General features: G+C 47.1%; 2 protein-coding genes across 10 annotated transcripts; one reads left to right on the top strand and one right to left on the bottom strand.

Annotated features, from left to right (window-relative positions):
* Positions 1 to 523: 523 nt before the first annotated feature.
* On the top strand, positions 524 to 5,399 carry Tomt (transmembrane O-methyltransferase). Of its 2 annotated transcripts, none has more exons than XM_050122572.1 (4): positions 524 to 778; positions 2,708 to 2,982; positions 3,831 to 4,027; positions 4,474 to 5,399. In XM_050122572.1, exons 2-4 carry the CDS (start codon positions 2,724 to 2,726, stop codon positions 4,792 to 4,794), a joined length of 777 nt encoding a protein of 258 aa, XP_049978529.1. In that variant the 5' UTR covers positions 524 to 778; positions 2,708 to 2,723; the 3' UTR covers positions 4,795 to 5,399. The 2 variants fall into 2 exon arrangements, with proteins under 2 accessions (XP_049978529.1, XP_049978530.1); XM_050122573.1 differs by having other exon boundaries at positions 585 to 778; positions 2,692 to 2,982.
* A 152-nt stretch (positions 5,400 to 5,551) lies between these two features.
* Positions 5,552 to 9,032, bottom strand: Anapc15 (anaphase promoting complex subunit 15). Of its 8 annotated transcripts, none has more exons than XM_050122586.1 (6): positions 8,651 to 9,032; positions 7,314 to 7,398; positions 7,061 to 7,185; positions 6,481 to 6,540; positions 6,053 to 6,190; positions 5,552 to 5,917 (listed from the first exon to the last, which is right to left on the bottom strand). In XM_050122586.1, the coding sequence occupies exons 3-6, from the start codon at positions 7,178 to 7,180 to the stop codon at positions 5,858 to 5,860; spliced, it is 378 nt and encodes a 125-aa protein (XP_049978543.1). In that variant the 5' UTR covers positions 7,181 to 7,185; positions 7,314 to 7,398; positions 8,651 to 9,032; the 3' UTR covers positions 5,552 to 5,857. The 8 variants fall into 8 exon arrangements, with proteins under 8 accessions (XP_049978543.1, XP_049978542.1, XP_049978538.1 ...); XM_050122585.1 differs by having other exon boundaries at positions 7,061 to 7,190; positions 7,344 to 7,398; positions 8,651 to 9,029; XM_050122581.1 differs by having other exon boundaries at positions 7,061 to 7,190; positions 8,651 to 9,012.
* Between the last annotated feature and the right edge of the window lie 8,633 nt (positions 9,033 to 17,665).

Below are 17,665 nucleotides of genomic sequence, written 5' to 3' on the forward strand. Positions count from 1 at the left end.
AGGCTGGCCTCAAACTCACAGAGATTCGCCTGCCTCTGCCTCCCCAGTGCTAGGATTAAAGGTGTGTGCCACCACTGCCCGGCTGAATACACAAAAAATTAACCCCCCCCACACACACACCAAGGGCTGGAGAGATGGCTCAAAGGTTACCAGCACTGGCTGCTCTTCCAGAGGTCCTGAGTTCAATTCCCATCAACCACAAGGTGGCTCACAACCTCTTCTGGCATGCTGGTAGAACACTATATACATAATAAATAAATCTTCAAAACAAAACCACAAATATTTACTGGCTATAGTGTGCCACTCCCTCACAATTGTGGAATTCCCTAGTCTAGTGATCACACTGAATTTTATTGAGTTTCTGACTTCATCACTTCTACCAAATGTGAGCCACTGAAAGACAGCCTAACTTCTCTGTGACCTATGCCCTAACACTTACAGAAAACTTGGATTTTGAACTGAGTAAATATGTCTCAATTATTTTGGCTTGTATCATGCCCCATGTCCTGATCCCAAGGGCTTGGGAGATGTCACCAGGCCTATCAGCATTTATTAATTCTTTAAGACCCTAGAGTTCTGCTAAGTTTCTCTAGGGTACCTGAAAAAAGGAGGCAGCTGAAGTTTGTCACTGGGCCTGGTAACCTGAGCAACAGGTCTCAGGTAACAACAGCCTCAGCATCAATAATTGAAATCAGGTCCAGTCTCCTTCTTCAGGGTTATTCCTCTCAAGGACTTCCCATTCTGGTACTCTGGTCTTTTCTAGGAGCCTTCAGCCCAGGTAAGCAGGGCCTTGTGGGTTCCCAATCCCACCAATTCCTGCCCATATCACAAACCTTTTTACATTCATTCATATACTCTAAATTTTAGCATACACTCCCCTTCCAACTAAAGGTCTTGCAAAAACAGTCTGCCAAGGTCAGATCTGGGTAGGGGGGGCAGTGGGAGGAAAAAGGACAGCTATCCCCTAAAGGGTCCTGGAGAGGAAAGCTGGATAGTGTAAAAGTGGGGTGTGTGTGTGCATGTTTCACTTACGAGGCGAATTCTTATTGGGGAAATAGAAAAGCTGAGACAGACTGGAGAAAATACATAGAACCAAGGAGGACAAACACCTCAAGAGAAGAGCAGACAGAAAGAGACCTTGGATAGAATTAACTTGGTAGGTTGAGTTTATTTTTGAGACAGGGTCTCAGATGTAGCTCACATTGACTTGAGATCCTTCTACCTTGGCCTTCCTCATGATGGGATTACAAGTGCGCACCAAAATACCATGGATAGTACTTATTTTGTTCTTTTAAAAGATTTTATTTCTATTTCATATGTATGGATGACTTCTGTGCACCATGTGCATGCAGTGTCTGTGGAGACCAGAAGAGGGCATCAGATCCCCTGGAACTGGAGTTACCGACAGTTGTGATTAACCAGATGCTGGTGTTGAGAATCAAACCCAGGGCCTTTGAAGAGCAATCAGTGATTTTCACCATAGAGCCAGCTCTCCAATGTTTGGGATTTTTGTTGTTGTTGTTCGGTTTGTGTGTGTGTGTGTATGTATTTTTTTTAATATTTATTTATTTGTCATGTATACAATATTCTGCAAGCCAGAAGAGGGCACCAGACCTCACTACAGATAGTTGTGAGCCACCATGTGGTTGCCGGGGAATTGAACTCAGGACCTTTGGAAGAGCAGGCAATGCTCCTAACCACTGAGCCATCTCTCCAGCCCTGTTTTGTTTAGTTTTTTTGCTAAGGTTTTTTTTTGTTTTGTTTTGCTTATACTCGTGTTCACCACTGGGTGAGCCCTTGAGGGGGTTGGATCTCCTGGAACTGGTGTTATAGATGTCTTTGAACCACCATGTGAGTTCTGGGACTGAACTGAGATCCTCTTCAAGAGCAGCAAGTGCTTTCAACCACTGAGCCATCTCTCCAGGCCCAGGCATAGTGTTTGATCCTTTTAATAAAGTAAAGCATGGTGAGAGCATGACGGGATTTGAAGACAAAGCTTTTGTCTTTTTTTTTTTTTTTTTTTTTTTTGGTTTATTTTGGTTTTTCTTTCTTGAAACTGGGTTTCTCTATGTAGCCCTGGCTGCTCTGGAAAGCACTCTGTAGACCAGGGTAGCCTTGAACTCAAAGAGATCCTCCTGCCTCTACCTCCTGAGTGCTGGAATTAGAGGCATGTGTCACCAGTGTCTGGCAAGCTTTTTTCTTTGGCTACACTATAATGGATCAGAGATTATAGGAGGAAGATATGCCAAGAAACTGATGAAAAGGTCCTGAAGAGGAATGATGTTAGGGAGGTACGAAAATGGGCGGGTGTAGGAACAGTACAGAAATGGACCCTGTCAGGACTAGAAAGGGAGACAGCTGTGGCTGGGCACTAACCAACCACAAGCAGCACGGCGTGACGAGTGCAGAGCACATAGGCTGGATTCGAATCCGTCTCTCAGCCGGGTGGCAGCGGTGCACACCTTTAATCCCAACACTCAGGAAGTAGAGGCAGGCAGATCTCTGTGAGTTCGAGACCAGCCTGGTCTACAAGAGCTAGTTCCAGGACAGGCTCCAAAGCTACAGAGAAATGGTGTCTCGATAAACCAAAAGTCAGTCTTTGTGAACCATGGTTTGGACAAGTGTGGTAACAGAAAGTGATAAAGGCTGCACAAACGACAGGCAAATAGTGCACGTAGGTCTCCCTCCCAGCCTCCCTCTGTCCTAGGACTCAGGTAGGAACAATGTCCCCTGCCATCGCACTGGCACTCCTGCCACTCGTGGTGACACTGCTGGTGAGGTGCCGACACCATCTCCGACTGCTGCTGCACACAGTCCTGCTGAGGAGCTTCAGGGACTGCCTGTCAGGCCTTCGAACTGAGGAACGGGCCTTCAGCTACGTGCTCACCCATGCTCTGCCTGGAGACCCTGGTCACATCCTCACCACTCTAGACCACTGGAGCAGCTGCTGCGAGTACCTGAGTCACATGGGCCCTGTGAAAGGTCAGCGTTCCCTTCTCCAGCCTTCTGTTCCAGAAATAATCCCAAGATAGTGATCCCAGCACTCAGGAGGCAGAGGCAGGCGGATCTCTGTGAGTTCGAGGCCAGCCTGGTCTACAAGAGCTAGTTCCAGGACAGGCTTGATAGCTACAATGAAACCCTGTCTCGAAAAACCAAAAAAGAAAAAAAAGGAAAAGATAGTGGGGAAAGATCTGGTATCTGGTATTCACTGCTTTGCTGGGTACGTAGGAAGCTTCACGCCTGTGTTTATGACTTTTGTTTTTCATTTGGAAATGAGAAGCCTGGACCAAGTTATTCAATTATCCAGCAGACATTTATTGCCACTCTTTGTACCAGGTGCTGAGGGAGGAGGTAGAAGTCACAGAAGGTGAACCAGCCACAAATGCTGGCCCCAGAGAGCATAACACAGGGGGGAATCGTAACTCAGAACTTTGTAGTTATCTGTACTAGATTTTCTTTCCTACCAGAGGCTTCCACATCCAACTGAGGATAGCTGTCTGTCTAGACAGCACAGTACTTCTAAGTATTCTGAGACTTAGCCAATTTCAAAATCAAAACCACAATGAGCAATAAGGGAGTACAGGGGTTTGAGGATGAAACTGGAAGTGTCCCAGGAGCCTTGAAGATAAGGGGGTTGTTTTGCCTGAACCCCCCTGGAGGAAGGAACATTTAAACTGAGTCTAGAACGCTTGGATGGAGGTAGGTGTGGGCAAGGGCAGTCAGCCTGTCAGCCTCATGTATAAATACAGCATGAAGCAAGCACAGCGGCATGTTTGATACCGGGCACACTTGGTTTAGATCTCTTCTACAACAGCCATCTTACCCCATAGGTCAGATTCTGATGCGGCTGGTGCAAGAGAAGGCCCCTGCTTGTGTGCTGGAGCTGGGCACCTACTGCGGATACTCTACACTGTTTATTGCGCGGGCTTTGCCCCCTGGGAGTCGCCTTCTCACTGTGGAGCGGGACCCTCGTACAGCAGCAGTGGCTGAAAAACTCATCCGGCTGGCTGGCTTCGATGAGCAAATGGTCAGCTTCCATCTCCTCAGCTTGGGGCCAGTTTCTTTTGGGAAAGTCTCCCATTCAAGGAAGCAGCTCCACTCAGGCAGCTGGCATCCTGGAGGGCATGTTCCTCCTACTCCCTCAATCCCGAGTCATCTGCTCTTATTTTCACGGACTATAACGGCAGCAGCTAAGAGGAAGCGCTCCACAGCCAAGCAAATCTCAGTCCAAATCTTATTGTTCAGTTAGTTGTGTGACCTCAGGTACAGCACATCCTGTGATTCCCAGCTTCTTCACGGCACATACTAGGAATTACAATACTGATGCTGACTACTCAATTTCTGAGGCCGGAGGAAATGGGAGACACTTGTGCAGGCCTAGACTAGTGCCGGCATGAGATCAGTCTGTCATGGGGGTCAGGAGAGGGGAGGCAGTCCTTCCTATTCTCACCTTCACCATGGCTTTCCCCACAGGTGGAGCTCATTGCGGGCAGCGCAGAGGAAGTGATCCCACGCCTGAGAGCTCAGTACCAGCTGAATCGGGCAGATCTGGTGCTGCTGGCACATCGGCCTCGTTATTATCTACGGGACCTACAGCTCCTGGAAGCCCATGCCCTACTCCCAAGTGGTGCCACTGTATTGGCTGACCATGTGCTTTTCCCTGGTGCACCGCGCTTCCTACAATACACAAAGAGCTGCGGCCGCTATCGCTGTCGCCTCCACCACACCAGCCTCCCAGACTTCCCTGCCATCAAGGATGGCATAGCCCAACTCACCTATGCTGGACCTGGCTGAGATCCAGGACCTGGGTGGGATATTTACTGATACAACCCCAACCCCACTCAAGCAAGGACCTCAGAATATCCCCTTTCCCTTTGTTTAGTGTCCAGCATATGCTAGGTTCAGGCTGGGGAAGCTTTCTTCTCAACTCGGCCTGCCCCCAACCTCTATATCAATCCAAAGTGTCAAATTCTATCAGTCTTCTTGGTCCCACAAGATCCTCTCCTAGAAAACTGGAGACTGCAAGCAGGAGTCCTGAGCCCTTGTTCTGTTAGCAATTGCTCCCTCCAGGTGAGTCCTTCCTTCTTCTGAGATTGCTTATTCTCTTAATATTAAGGGCTGGAAAGATGGCTCAGCAGTTAAGAGCACTGGCTGCTGCTCCCTATCTGGAGGACTCAGGTTCAATTTCCAGCACTCACATGGCACAGGCACACATGTGATATTCATACACACATACATACAAAAAATCTCTAAGCATAAATAAATTACAACAAAAAGAAGACAGCTGGCTGGCAGAGCCCCCAGAGCCTCCCAGCTGTGGGACTCAGACAGCTTCTGGATGGAATCAGAGGCAGCTGCAGACAATGAGGCCCCGTAGAGCATCCAGGTGCCAGCTAGGCCACAGGAATTATCAATCACAGAAGCCTGGCCTCCGATCCTAGCCCACCTGATCCATTAGGTTTGCCTGAGATCCCTTAAATGACCCCTTCCCACTGTCCAAGAAAAGATAACTGGACTCCTCTGGGTCCCACCAACAAACAGGGAATAGACATTGGGGAAAAGAATCAGTCCTGTGTCTTTATTAAAGAGGGTTAGAAAGAGACCACACCTGGCAACCAAGGAATGAGGTACCAGCCAGGAAGGTGGGATGGGCTCAGGCTCTCAGGATTCAAGGGAAGACTGATGGCCTGGGAGGGCCCAAGGAGACCTTGTCCTGGAAGCAGCAGAGACAGTGCCTGAGGGTAAGCTTTAGACACTACAATCACAGCTGGTTCTGCAGGCTGAGGGGCTGAGGCTGTGGATGTAAGATAGGTTGGGGTGGCCTGGAATCACCCTGAGGCCACCTTGGCTTGTCTACCTAGATCATCCACTGGTCCTGATCCTGTTCGTTGCCTTCCATGTCCACCTGAAGAGGAGGCTGGGTGTGGGTGGGGAGGGGCCTCAGCCAGTCTCAGCCCAGATCCTGCCCCTGGGTAGAGCCAGGGTTTCTGCATCCCTCGGCCATCAGTTAGATCGGGGGCAGGAACAAAGGCACTCCCTACACCCCGCCTACCTCGTTGACCTCTCCATCATCAGGGGACTCATTATAGTCATTCATCTCATCCATGTCCTGCATGTCCTCATCATCTTCTGAATCCTCTTCACTGTCCTCGTCATCTTCATCATCCTCTTCCTCTTCATCATCATAGTGCTGGTGGGGCCAGAGAGAGTCTGGAGGTCTCAGGGCTACCTGGGCCAGGTCAAGAGCTAGCCTACAGGGAGCCTCCTCCTTTCCAACCCTGCCCACCTTGAGTATGGGAGGCGGCTGCATGACATGAAGGACCTTAATGCTAGGCCTAATGCCTACCCCCTCAAGTTCCCACTTTTGCTGTCTACTCTTATTAAGAACAAGTGTTCTGAGTCAGAAGCAAGGCCATTAAATTAAAATGAAGCCCTGGTCTACTGGGCTCCATATCGTCCCCACCCACTGGGGCCACTCACCTCTGAGGCTGGCTTGCCAATAGGTACCAGGTTGTTGTCTTTCTCTGCGATGCTTTGGAGCTGTGGGCAAAGGAGTTTGGGGAAAAGTAGGGCCAAGGCCCAAGCAGAGCAGGTCAAGGGCATGGGACTGGCGTACTCTATCCCTTCCAAGATCCCCAAATGTTGAAACAAAGCTTCTCTCCCCCCACACCCAGTTCTCAGGAAGATTCGACCCCTTTTCTCCTGTCATCTGCTCTTTATAAAACTTGTGTGTGAAGTCTTTTGGCCTCAGGTTTCTCATATAATTCTGGAGAGAGTAAAGTGAGACACTCAGCCTGGAATATGGCATCTTGTAAGTAATTAAGTTAAAATCATTAAGTCCTGTGATTAAATATAGATAGAATTTAGGCTATCTGGAGCTTGACAAGTAATCTAGCCCTGAAGTCCTATGTTCCCTCAAGCAGTTAGGGCTCCACAAAATAAGAACTTCAGCCTCCAAGTACCCAGCATGACTGATCCCAACTCAGAGAGAAATGCTTTTCCAAGCAGGTCTCCAGGATAAGGTAAGGTTGTCTCCATGCTGAGCTAGGTCCTCACTCACCCAGGCCTGATGCTGCTGCTCCTGCTGCTGCAGCTCTGTCTCCTCCACACAGGGTCGATCCAGATTAAACCACAGTGTCTCAGTCACACGAGGGAACAGTGACGGGAACAGGGTGGACATGGCCCCTAAGCTGAGGGAGAGGGTCAAGTGAGTATGTTTTGTTTTGTTCTGATGCAGTTGTAATTTGATTTAGGGGTGGGGTGGAGTGGAAGGCAGCAGAGAAGCTTCCCTTCCCTTTCGAAATCAGACAGACCTGAGTTTGAGTCCTGGCTCCATCACTTACTAGCTGTTTGACTTTGGCCAATACACTTAACCTCTCTGGGCCTCAGTTTCCTCATCTGTAAAAATGGGGATAATAACAATTATATCATCCTTAGTTATTCTGACAACAAAACAAAATAATGGATAAAGTTCTTTGCTGCTTAAGGAGAGAAGAGACTGGGAGCCAGAGATGGAATGTGGCATTGTGATTATTTACAAAATTAGCACTAGCAGGAATCCAGTAAGTCTCCTTTAACACACACACACAGAGACATCATAAAACCCATTCTTTGCTCTTTTGATTCATATCACATCCAACCAGTGCAAAAATGTTTTGGACATGAACCACCTCTCACCGACCAGTGAAACTACACTACACACAACTAGGAAGCATGGACAAATAGACAGACAATAAGCAGAAGAATGAATGATGAACTGACATGTAAGAGAACAAATAAAATCAACTTTGTGGATTAAAGCTGAAGCCCAGGAAGGCCATCAAGAAGGTGATTTAAAATCTATCAGCTCATAAGACCCAGTGACAGGTAGGCTAGACTTTAGGTCGCACGCTGGGTGGGGTTTATTTAGAACATACACAAGGGATCCTAGTCCAGCGATGTAGCAAGAGCACAGAAAAACCAGAATTGGTGCCCCCCCCCTTTTTTTCCCAATGAGATGGGGTCTCATTAAGTAGCCCTGGCTAGTATGGAACTCACTATAAAGACCAGGCTAGTCCCAAACTCACAGAGATCCGCATGCCTCAGCCCCCGAATGCTGGGATTAAAGGCGTGCACCAGCCATCACACTCGGCTCTACTCTATCTTTTGTTCTAATCTGATCCACGCAGAACTAGCCGCTGCCATTCCCTACACCAAAGCTTCCCAGGCCCGTGTGACAGGAAAACAGCGCCAACCCTCATCCCAAAAGTACTGACAGAATCTGTATCCTAAAACCCTACCCACCACCGCCCATTCTTTGCTCATTATAATAATAACTGTGAGCTTGACCAACAGGAAGGAGGCAGGGGCGGGTCTCTGACAGGTTTTTGCCCTAATAGGGATGCTAGTCGCAAAAAATGCGCGCGGCCTGGCTGAAGCCAATTAACTGAAAGAAATGCTGGGTGACAGGAAGTGAAACCAGTGAATGACGGAACTTGTGTAATGGGTGGGGCTTAGATTTAAGGAAGCGGCCAATGAGCAGGATGTCGTTAAGCGTCAAGGAGCGGAATAGAAGAGTTGCTGGGGAGGCGAGTCAAAGGAACGGGGTTTCTCTGGAAGCAGGAAGAAAGAACGAGCAAGGAGACGGCAACAGCTTCGTTTCCGCACTTACCGCGCCAAGAGCCGGCAGCCGGCAGCGACCCGGAAGCGCTTCCCCAGGCCTGAACGGAAGAATCCACCAGATTCCGGGACCCACTCGACGCATGCGTCCTCCGTCTCCTTTTGTTTCCCGCTCTTACCTACCAGACCGGAAGTGATGTGACGTAACTTAGCACGCTCTAGTTGGGGGAGGAAACTTACGTGCCAGGTCTACCTGTTAGCCCCGCCTGGAATCTCAGCCTCTGGGTTTCTGCAGATCAGCCCCTCCCCCTGCCTGGCGTTGGGTCGTGCGTGCGTACGTGAGTGCGTGCGTGTCTCTTGGGAATAATGGCTCCCAGAGACGTTCGCATGTTTGGACGTGTGTGTGTCGCTGCGTTCCAGGACGTCCATTTCCACTCTTCTCAGTCTACCGTTTGAACACATTTTTTTTTTTCGGTGAGGATACCTTGAACGTGCTAGACAAACCTGTTACGGAGCTACATCATATTCATAACATTTTCTTTTTATTTTGAGACAGGGTCTCACTGTGTTTTCCCGGCTGGCCTGAAACTCACTTTGTAGACCAGGCTAGCCTCGAATTCTTCCTGCCTTGTCCCGTACCGGTGTTAAAGATGTGCACCACCATGCTGGCCTCCTTTGAGTATTTAAAACTATCTTATGTGTATGAGTATTTGGCCTGCATGTATGTATTTGGTGCCTGGTGCTTGTAGAGGCCAGCAGAAATTGTTAGATCTCCAGAATCCAGCTGGAGTTAAAGAGGTTTGTGAGCCACCATGGTTAGGGTGCTCTGGACGTGAGTTCTCTGGAAGGGCAGATAGTGCTTTTTTGTTGTTTTCGATTTTCGAGGCAGGGTTTCTCTGCCCAGGAACTCGCTTTGTAGACCAGTCTGACTTTGAATTCTCAGAGATCTGCCTATCTCTGCCTCCCAAGTGCTGAAGAAAAGGCGTGCACCCTGGGCACCCAGGACTCTGAACCACTGTGCCATCTCCTCCACTCCTGGTTTTTCAATTTGGTTGTTTTGTTGTTGTTTTGTTTTGTTTTGTTTTTTGGTTTGTCATCGTTGTGTGAGACTTTAAGACAATCCTGAAGCCATTTTTGACAATTCTGAATCCTCTCAGCCTCTGTGCCATAGTGCTTCCCCTCCTCCCCTGGGAACCAAGGACCTAACAGCTACCCTCGCAAGTACTCAGTTCCTGAACAATTACCCATATACGTATGCTCATCTGATCTGGCAACAGCTCTCCAGTCAATTATTGGTAATAGCCCTTTCAAATAAGCCAATCAGAATAGTCAAAGAACAAGCCCCCTTGCTTCTGTAGCCCCTTTAAAAGTAGACTATACCCGCTATTCGAGGTCCCTCGGCTTCCCGAATGCTGGGGGACCCTGTCATGACAGAATTAATAAAATCCTCATGCTTTTCCATCGGCTGTAGTGTGTGAGATGGTCTCTGGGGGCGACTCCTCAGTGTTTGGACGCCAGAGTCCAACAGTTGTTCTGTCTTTCTCTATTTCTCTGTGTGTGTGTGTGTGTGTGTGTGTGTTTTATATGTTGTTTTTCAAGACAGGGTTGTTTTTCAAGACAGGGTTTCTCTTATATAGTGGTCTGGAACTCAGAGGTACATTGTACCACCACACCTGGACTTTCTCATTTTTTTAAAGCTGCTTTTTTTTTTATTTATTTATTTATTATGTATACAATGTTCTGTCTGCGTGCAGGCCAGAAGAGGGCACCAGACCTCATTACAGACGGTTGTGAGCCACCATGTGGTTGCTGGGAATTGAACTCAGGACCTCTGGAAGAGCAGGCAATGCTCTTATCCACTGAGCCATCTCTCCAGCTCCCCTTTCTCATTCTTTTCTGTATGCCTTGGATAAAAATATTTGTGTCTGAAGTCTGTCCTAGATTCTGATACAAACTGGGAAGAAATCCATAAACATGGCTGTTGCCCTCAGAATCCTTATAACAAGCTTATGGAACTAGTCAGCTGTCGATACTACATTCTATTTCTGGGGAACTCAGCTGTTCTGAGGTGCAGCCCAAATGCCCTGGGAAGGTCTTGGTTACCTGTTCCATTGCTGATGCCTCTTTTTGCCTCTGCTTTAGCATTCCCAGCCTCTTTCAGGGGCAGCAGTCATCCAAAGTCTCACTGTTGTCCCAACTAGACCTGTAAACTTTGGAAAATTCACTAGTTTTTTGTTCATTTGTTTGTTTTTCTTTTCATGAGCACGTGGTGTGTGTGTGTGTGTGTGTGTGTGTACATATTTGAATGTATGTAACTACACATGTGTGTATATGTGAACAACCCAAGAGTGACCCTGGGAATCTTCAGTGCTCTAAGACTTTAAAAAATTGTGGTAGCACAGACCCATAATCCTAGCGCTCAGAAACCCGAGGCAAGAGGATGTGAGGTTCAAGGTTGGAGTAGGCTGTAGGCTGTATAGCATGTTCAAGGCCAGCCTGAAATATATAATTAGACCCTGTCTCTGAGAAAACCAAGTATAAATTTTAAAAATAAAAATCGGAGCCAATGCGCTGGGCGATGGTGGCGCACGCCTTTAATCCCAGCACTCGGGAGGCAGAGGCAGGCAGATCTCTGTGAGTTCGAGGCCAGCCTGGTCTACAAGAGCTAGTTCCAGGACAGGCTCCAAAGCCACAGAGAAACCCTGTCTTGAAAAAAAAAAAAAAGAGTTGCATGGTCATGGTGTCTCTTCACAGCAATAGAAACCCTAAGACAGGGACATTTCACATTCAGACCAGAACAAACAGAAAGCTTTGTAGGCACAGTAAGGATGCTACAACTCACTGCATACAGGTCTTGATCTGGGGCCAAGTGTCTTAGGGAGTGTTCCTGTACACGTCATGTGTTCAGAACTAAGACGGCCATGAATTCGCGGCATGCAGCCTAGCCAATCTCCACCAGAAATACCTCGTGTTTGTTACCTGGTTTATTAATTTTTGGTTGTGGAACATTCAGAAACTTCACTGTTGTCAAGATGTCCTTTGGGACCCTTACTTTCAGTTATATGATCCCATATGGGGCCGTGAGTACAGAAGCTTGTGGCTCTAGAGGGGCCAAGGCTCCTTCCAGGATCACAGAACAGGCAGCGTCAAAGCCTGGACTTGAAGTGCTCTTGGGAGTGGGCTACAGATGGAGGACTCGCTCCTTTGGGTCCGTGAGAGCACTCTGACCTGTGAGTGGCCCTCATTCTGCACAGCTGCCCTGTGGGGTACACAGGCTATGAAAAGCAAAAGATGTGGGTTTCTGTGTACATTGACTCTGCCCTATAATTTGTGTATTTATGACTGTGTCTCCCAGGGCAGAATGGGTGGATTTGGCCTACAGCTGACTCAGCGACTGCTTCTGCTTTTAGTGACAGCTACATGGGGTGCCCAACTGTGGATGGCTTGGAGCAGGATGAATGTGCTGAACATCAAGCATTGTAAGTCCAAATGAGGGCCTGGTGGGGGCGCATGCCTTCAATCCCAGCACTCAGAAGGCAGAGGCAGGCAGATCTCTGAATTTGAGGTCAGCCTGGTCTACAGAGCTAGTTTAGGACAGCCAGAGCTACACAGAGAAACCCTGTCTTAAAAAAACAAAAACAAAAAAGGCCAAATGAAGTTGGAGTGGGTCTCAGGAGAGGAAGGGTCTGATCTTGACAGGGAACAAGTTTCATGGTTAGAAAGGTCACAGTCAGCTCTGGTGGGGCACATGGAACAGGATATGATCCCAAAAGACACCTCCCAGGATGGCACCCAATCCTGAAGTACAGAGTTCATACATCTAGCCCCCCCCCCTCGTGAGTCAAGTCTTTATACCATGGTTTATACCCTCTCAGTGACTATGACCTAAGAGCTACTCGGCAGGAGATAGCCTTCACTTAAACAGTGAGAGAATAGGCCTAGCAGGGGAACAAGGTCATGTGGGGAACTGAGGAGAAGGAACGAGCACATTTCCTAGCCTTACTTATGTGTCAGAACTCAATGGCAAAGCCTTAGAGGAGACAGGTCCCTTAAGGTCACCATACAGCACACATACAGAGGAGTTGGGCTTCCCACTGCTCTTAGACACTGAGGGTAACATTCGGGTATGCTGGGAAGACATCCCATAAAGGGCCCAGTAACTTTGCCTTAGGGGATTATTAATGTTTTCCAGGAAGACAGAGAAGGAAAGGGAAGCTGGTCAAAAGTTGGTGTACACCAAGTCAGAGGTGACAGCGTGAGCAGCAACCAGTTTGGTGTGACAGAGGAGGGGGAGGAAGCCAGGGCCTTGCCTGCTACTTGAGATTCCTGAAGCTTTTCTGAGCAAACGAGCTTCTATTTGAACTCAAGGTTCAGAAGAGTTGCAGAGCGTTGTTCCTCTGCCTCCCATGGGTTTCACATCAGCGAAAGGCCAGTGTCAAGGGAGACAGAGAGGCTGTGGTGTGGACAGGCTCCAGGCCGTGGAGGCTTGAACTCACTGCAGGGAAGTTCAAATCCCTGCATTGTCTCGGTCACGTCCAACATTCCATTCCTGTTCCCTTCTCCTATTTTTTTTTTCTCGTTGAGACAGAATCTTGCAGTTTATCCTCACTGCCCTGAAACTTGCTATGTAGGCCAGGGTCCCCTCAAACATATGAGGGCTCTCCTGCTTCAGCCTCTTCAGTATGGGATTAGAGGCGTGTGCTTTCATGCCCCATAAGCCTTCTGAAAATATTATTAATATGATGAAAACTATATACAAAATGTATCATTTTCGGGCTGGTCAGAAGACTCAACAGGCACTGGTCTTCCAGTCTGAGAGACAATTCTGGCACCCACATGGCAGAAGGAGAAAATGGACCCCTGCAAGCTGTTCTCTGCCAGCTTGTGGAAATGTTACAGGTCTGAGTTGGGAAAGGCTTCCCCTATGACAGTGTTCAGGCTCTGGAGGGGAAATGTTCTCCAATGGAACTGTTGCAGCTCAGAGATGAAAGGCTTCCCTGATGGAGGTGTTGCTGCTCTGAGGAAAGGCAGAATACCAAAGTCATACGGCACAACAAACCTCACACAAGAGACTTATTGGGAAAGACACAAGAGGATGGCCGCCTCTGCTCATCCAGAAGCAGCAAAGAGCTGAGCAGAAGGCAGGCTTCATACAGGCTTTCTTGGTGGCGGGGAGCAGCTATTCAGAGTGGCCTGGGATTGGTGGGATTCTGTGGCCTGATCTTGGGTCAAGCTCAGGAATTGGTGGGCTTTGTAAGACCTTTTACCCTATATCCCAGTGAATGAAGTTGCATGCCTGAGTCTATACATATATGTATACATGTGTATATGTGCACACATGCACAAACAAACTTCTTAAAGCCGTTTAGGGTCTGTAGGGGCGACTCAGTGGTTAAGAGCACCAGGTACTTTTCTAGAGGAAGCAAGTTCAATTCCCAGCACCTATCTTGTGTTTTACAACCATGTACAATTCTAGTTTCAGGGAATTTGGTGTCCTCTCCCAGCCTCTGTGAGTACCAGGTACTCAAATATACAGACCTGCAAAACACCTATACACATAAAAAAATTTTTAAAACCGTTCAGAGGCATGAATTACACACATGTTGTGTAACTGTCACTGTCACCTACTTCAAGAACTCTTTCATCCTCCCAAACTGAAACCAAAGTCATATACACACCCCCTTTGTTCTCATAGCCCTCTGGAATCCTTCCTTCCTCTGTCTGCAGACTCGGGTCTTGGAGAGGAACAGGGGCAGATACCGCAACCTCAGTTGGCAAGTGTGGTGTCCATATGGTTTTACAGGGTCATGAGATTTAGGGCAGCCAGGGAGGAACATGTGAAGAAGTGGGGAGCCTGGAAGGATGCCATGCATCAGCCAGCACGGGGTGAGGACCAACCTGTCTGAAGAGAGGGAGGTTTGGTCTCCTCTCCATGGATGTCCTGACAGTTTCTCCTGTGTGCCTGGACCAATTGCATTGCCTCTCTCACTTGGCCCGAGGTCCAAGAGTGTTTTTATCTTCTGGAGAGTCAGAGGAACCTATAGGCCTTCCACCTGTCATTGTTAATATTCATTGTCAGTTTAACAAGATGGAGGAACACCTAGGAGACAGTCCTCTGAACACGTGTGAGAGGGACTTTCTACTTTACCATAATGAAGGGAGAAAGGCCCACCGTGAATGTGGTTAGCACTAGTTCATGGGCTGGAGTCCTAGAGTGAATAAAGAAAAGAAAGGGGGTATCGGAGAGGGAGGGCTACAGGATCAGGGACAGCAAAAATAGTAACTAAGACAAAGAAATGAAATGAAGTTTATGCCCTGGCAATGCTGAAGCAGGCATGGGCAGCTGGTACATAGCAGTTCTGTTGAACTTGTTCATACTGGGCTTCAGGGTCTAAACTGATGAGGACAACTGAACAGGTCTCTTCCTCAAGGGGGCGCCAGATCTCATTACAGATGGTTGTGAGCCACCATGTGGTTGCTGGGAATTGAACTCAGGACCTTTTGAAGAGCAGGCAATGCTCTTAACTGCTGAGTCATCTCTTCAACCCCAACTAAGACAAAGACCCTGCCTGAATTAATAAAGCAGAAGATCAATTGAAGATGATTCCTGACATCAAACTTGGGTCTCAACACACACTTGCATACAGATGTACTGACCCCAGGCAAACAATCAGACACACACACAAATAAAAAGAAAAACAAAAGAAAAAGCAAACAGCAACAACAAAATAGCAACAAAACCCAACTATTTGTGAAGATACTATCTTGTTATATAGTCTAGGTCTCTAACTTATTCTACAGCTTAGGCTGGTCTTGAAATTGCAATCCTCTATTTCAGCCTCTTTGATGCTGGGATTAAAAGACTGTGTCAGTCTAGGGAGGTGGTGGTCCATGGCTTTAATCCCATCACTAAGAAGACAGAGGGAGGTGGATCTCTTGAGGTCACAGCTGGTTTGGCATACAGAAAGCTGCTGGACAGCCAGGGCTATACAGAGAAATCCTCTCTTGAAAAACAAAACAAACAACAACAAAAAAGAATATGCCACCAGACCCATCTCTACACACACACGCACACACACACGCCATGTTCTATACAGATTTTTTCTTTTTTTAAAAAAGATTCATTTGTTTATTAAGTATGCAGTGTTCTGTCTGCATATATGTCTGCAGGCCAGAAGAGGCGCCAGATCTCATTACAGATGGTTGTGAGCCACTATGTGAACTCAGGACATCTGAAAGAGCAGCCATTGCTCTCAATCACTGAGCCATCTCTCCAGGCCCCTCTCCACATTTATCTTGTGCCTTATAAATAAGTTTGGGTGAGTGGGTTGAGAAAACACACTGCTTCACCATTGGAACTGAGGCCCAAATGCTGCTGAGTAGTTCAACACTGAAAGTCACTGGCAAAACCAGGTCCCTGAGCATCCCAGAATCCACATCAGTTGGCTTACTTTGGCCTGTAATCCCAGTTCCAGGGAATCTGATGTCTTCTGCTGGCTTCCATGGGCATTGAACGAATGTGGTACACATACATACTCATGCATACACATGCATACACATATAGGAAATAAATTAATATATATTTTTAAATGTTCATTAGGAATCAGCAAAGTGACTCAGTAGGTGATCGCAAATTCTGCTACTAAGTCTGATGACCTGAGCTGGATCTCTAAGACCCACATGGTAGAAGGAGAGAACTGATTCCCATGAACTGACCTTTGATCTCCAGTAGCTGTGGCATGCTGCATGTGCTCATTCACACATATACACCATCACACTTCGCACACACACTCATACCCACACTGTTGTGAGTCTGTCTCTGCCCCTCCAGCCAGCTCCCAAATCACGGCACAGAAAGTTTGGCCAATAACTTAGGCTTGTTGCTAACTAGCTCTTATAACTTAAATTAACCCATAACTTTTAATCTAAGTTCTATTACAGGACTTGGTTATCTTTACTTTATAATGCCCATACAGCTTACTATGAGCCCTGGTAATTGCTGCCTTCTTCCCAGCATCTTCTCTGCCCCGAAAATCTTGCTAACCATTGGCCATTTAGCTTTCTTTTAAACCAAATACAGTGGCATATCTTCACACAGTGTAAGGGACATTCCAAAACATTTCCCCTCTTTTCGCTAAATAAAACTATATATATATAACATAATAAAACTATAAATAATGATAAAAGCAGACTTTCCTGCCCCAGCAGCCCATCCCCAAATAACCATACAGAGACATGTTATTAATTATAAATACTTTACCGATAACGGAGGCTTGTTACTAACTCGCTCTCTTTTGTTTTCCACCCTCTAGTTAAAGGCCTGTGCCACTATGCCCGACTCTGCTCACAGTTCTTTTAGGCGTACAGCCAGAATCGTCAGATCTCTATTTATTTATTTTTATTGATATTTATTGAGCTCTACATTTTTCTCTATTCCCCTCCCTGCCTCTCCCCTCCCCTTCAATCCTCCCCCAAGGTCCCCATGCTCCCAATTTACTCAGAAGATCTTCTCCTTTTTTACTTTCTACTTCCCATGTAGATTAAATCTATGTAAGTCTCTCTTAGTGCCCATATTGGTGTCTAAGTTCCCTCAAATTGTGGTTTGTAGGCTGGCTTTCTTTGCTTTATGTTTAAAAACCACCTATGAGTGAGTACATGTGATAATTGTCTTTCTGTGTCTGGGTTACCTCACTCAAAATAATGTTTTCTAGCTCCATTCATTTTCCTGCAAAATTCAAGCTGTCATTATTTTTCCTGCTGTGTAGTACTCCATTGTGTAAATGTACCACATTTTCCTTATCCATTCTTTGGTCGAGGGGCATTTAGGTTGTTTCCAGGTTCTGGCTATGACAAACAATGCTGGTATGAACATAGTTGAGCACATGTCCTTGTGGCACAATTGAGCATCCTTTGGATATATACCCAAAAGTGGTATTGTTGGGTCTTGAGGAAGATGTTTCCTAATTTTCTGAGAAATCACCACACTGACATCCAAAGGGGTTGTACTAACTTGAATTCTCACCAGCAATGCAGAAGTGTTTCTTTTTCCTCACATCCTCTCCAGCAT

Source organism: Alexandromys fortis, unplaced genomic scaffold (genome assembly GCF_014885135.2).
Source record: "Alexandromys fortis isolate MF-2015 unplaced genomic scaffold, M_Fortis_MF-2015_v1.1 scaffold_209, whole genome shotgun sequence".
Lineage (NCBI taxonomy): Eukaryota > Metazoa > Chordata > Mammalia > Rodentia > Cricetidae > Alexandromys > Alexandromys fortis.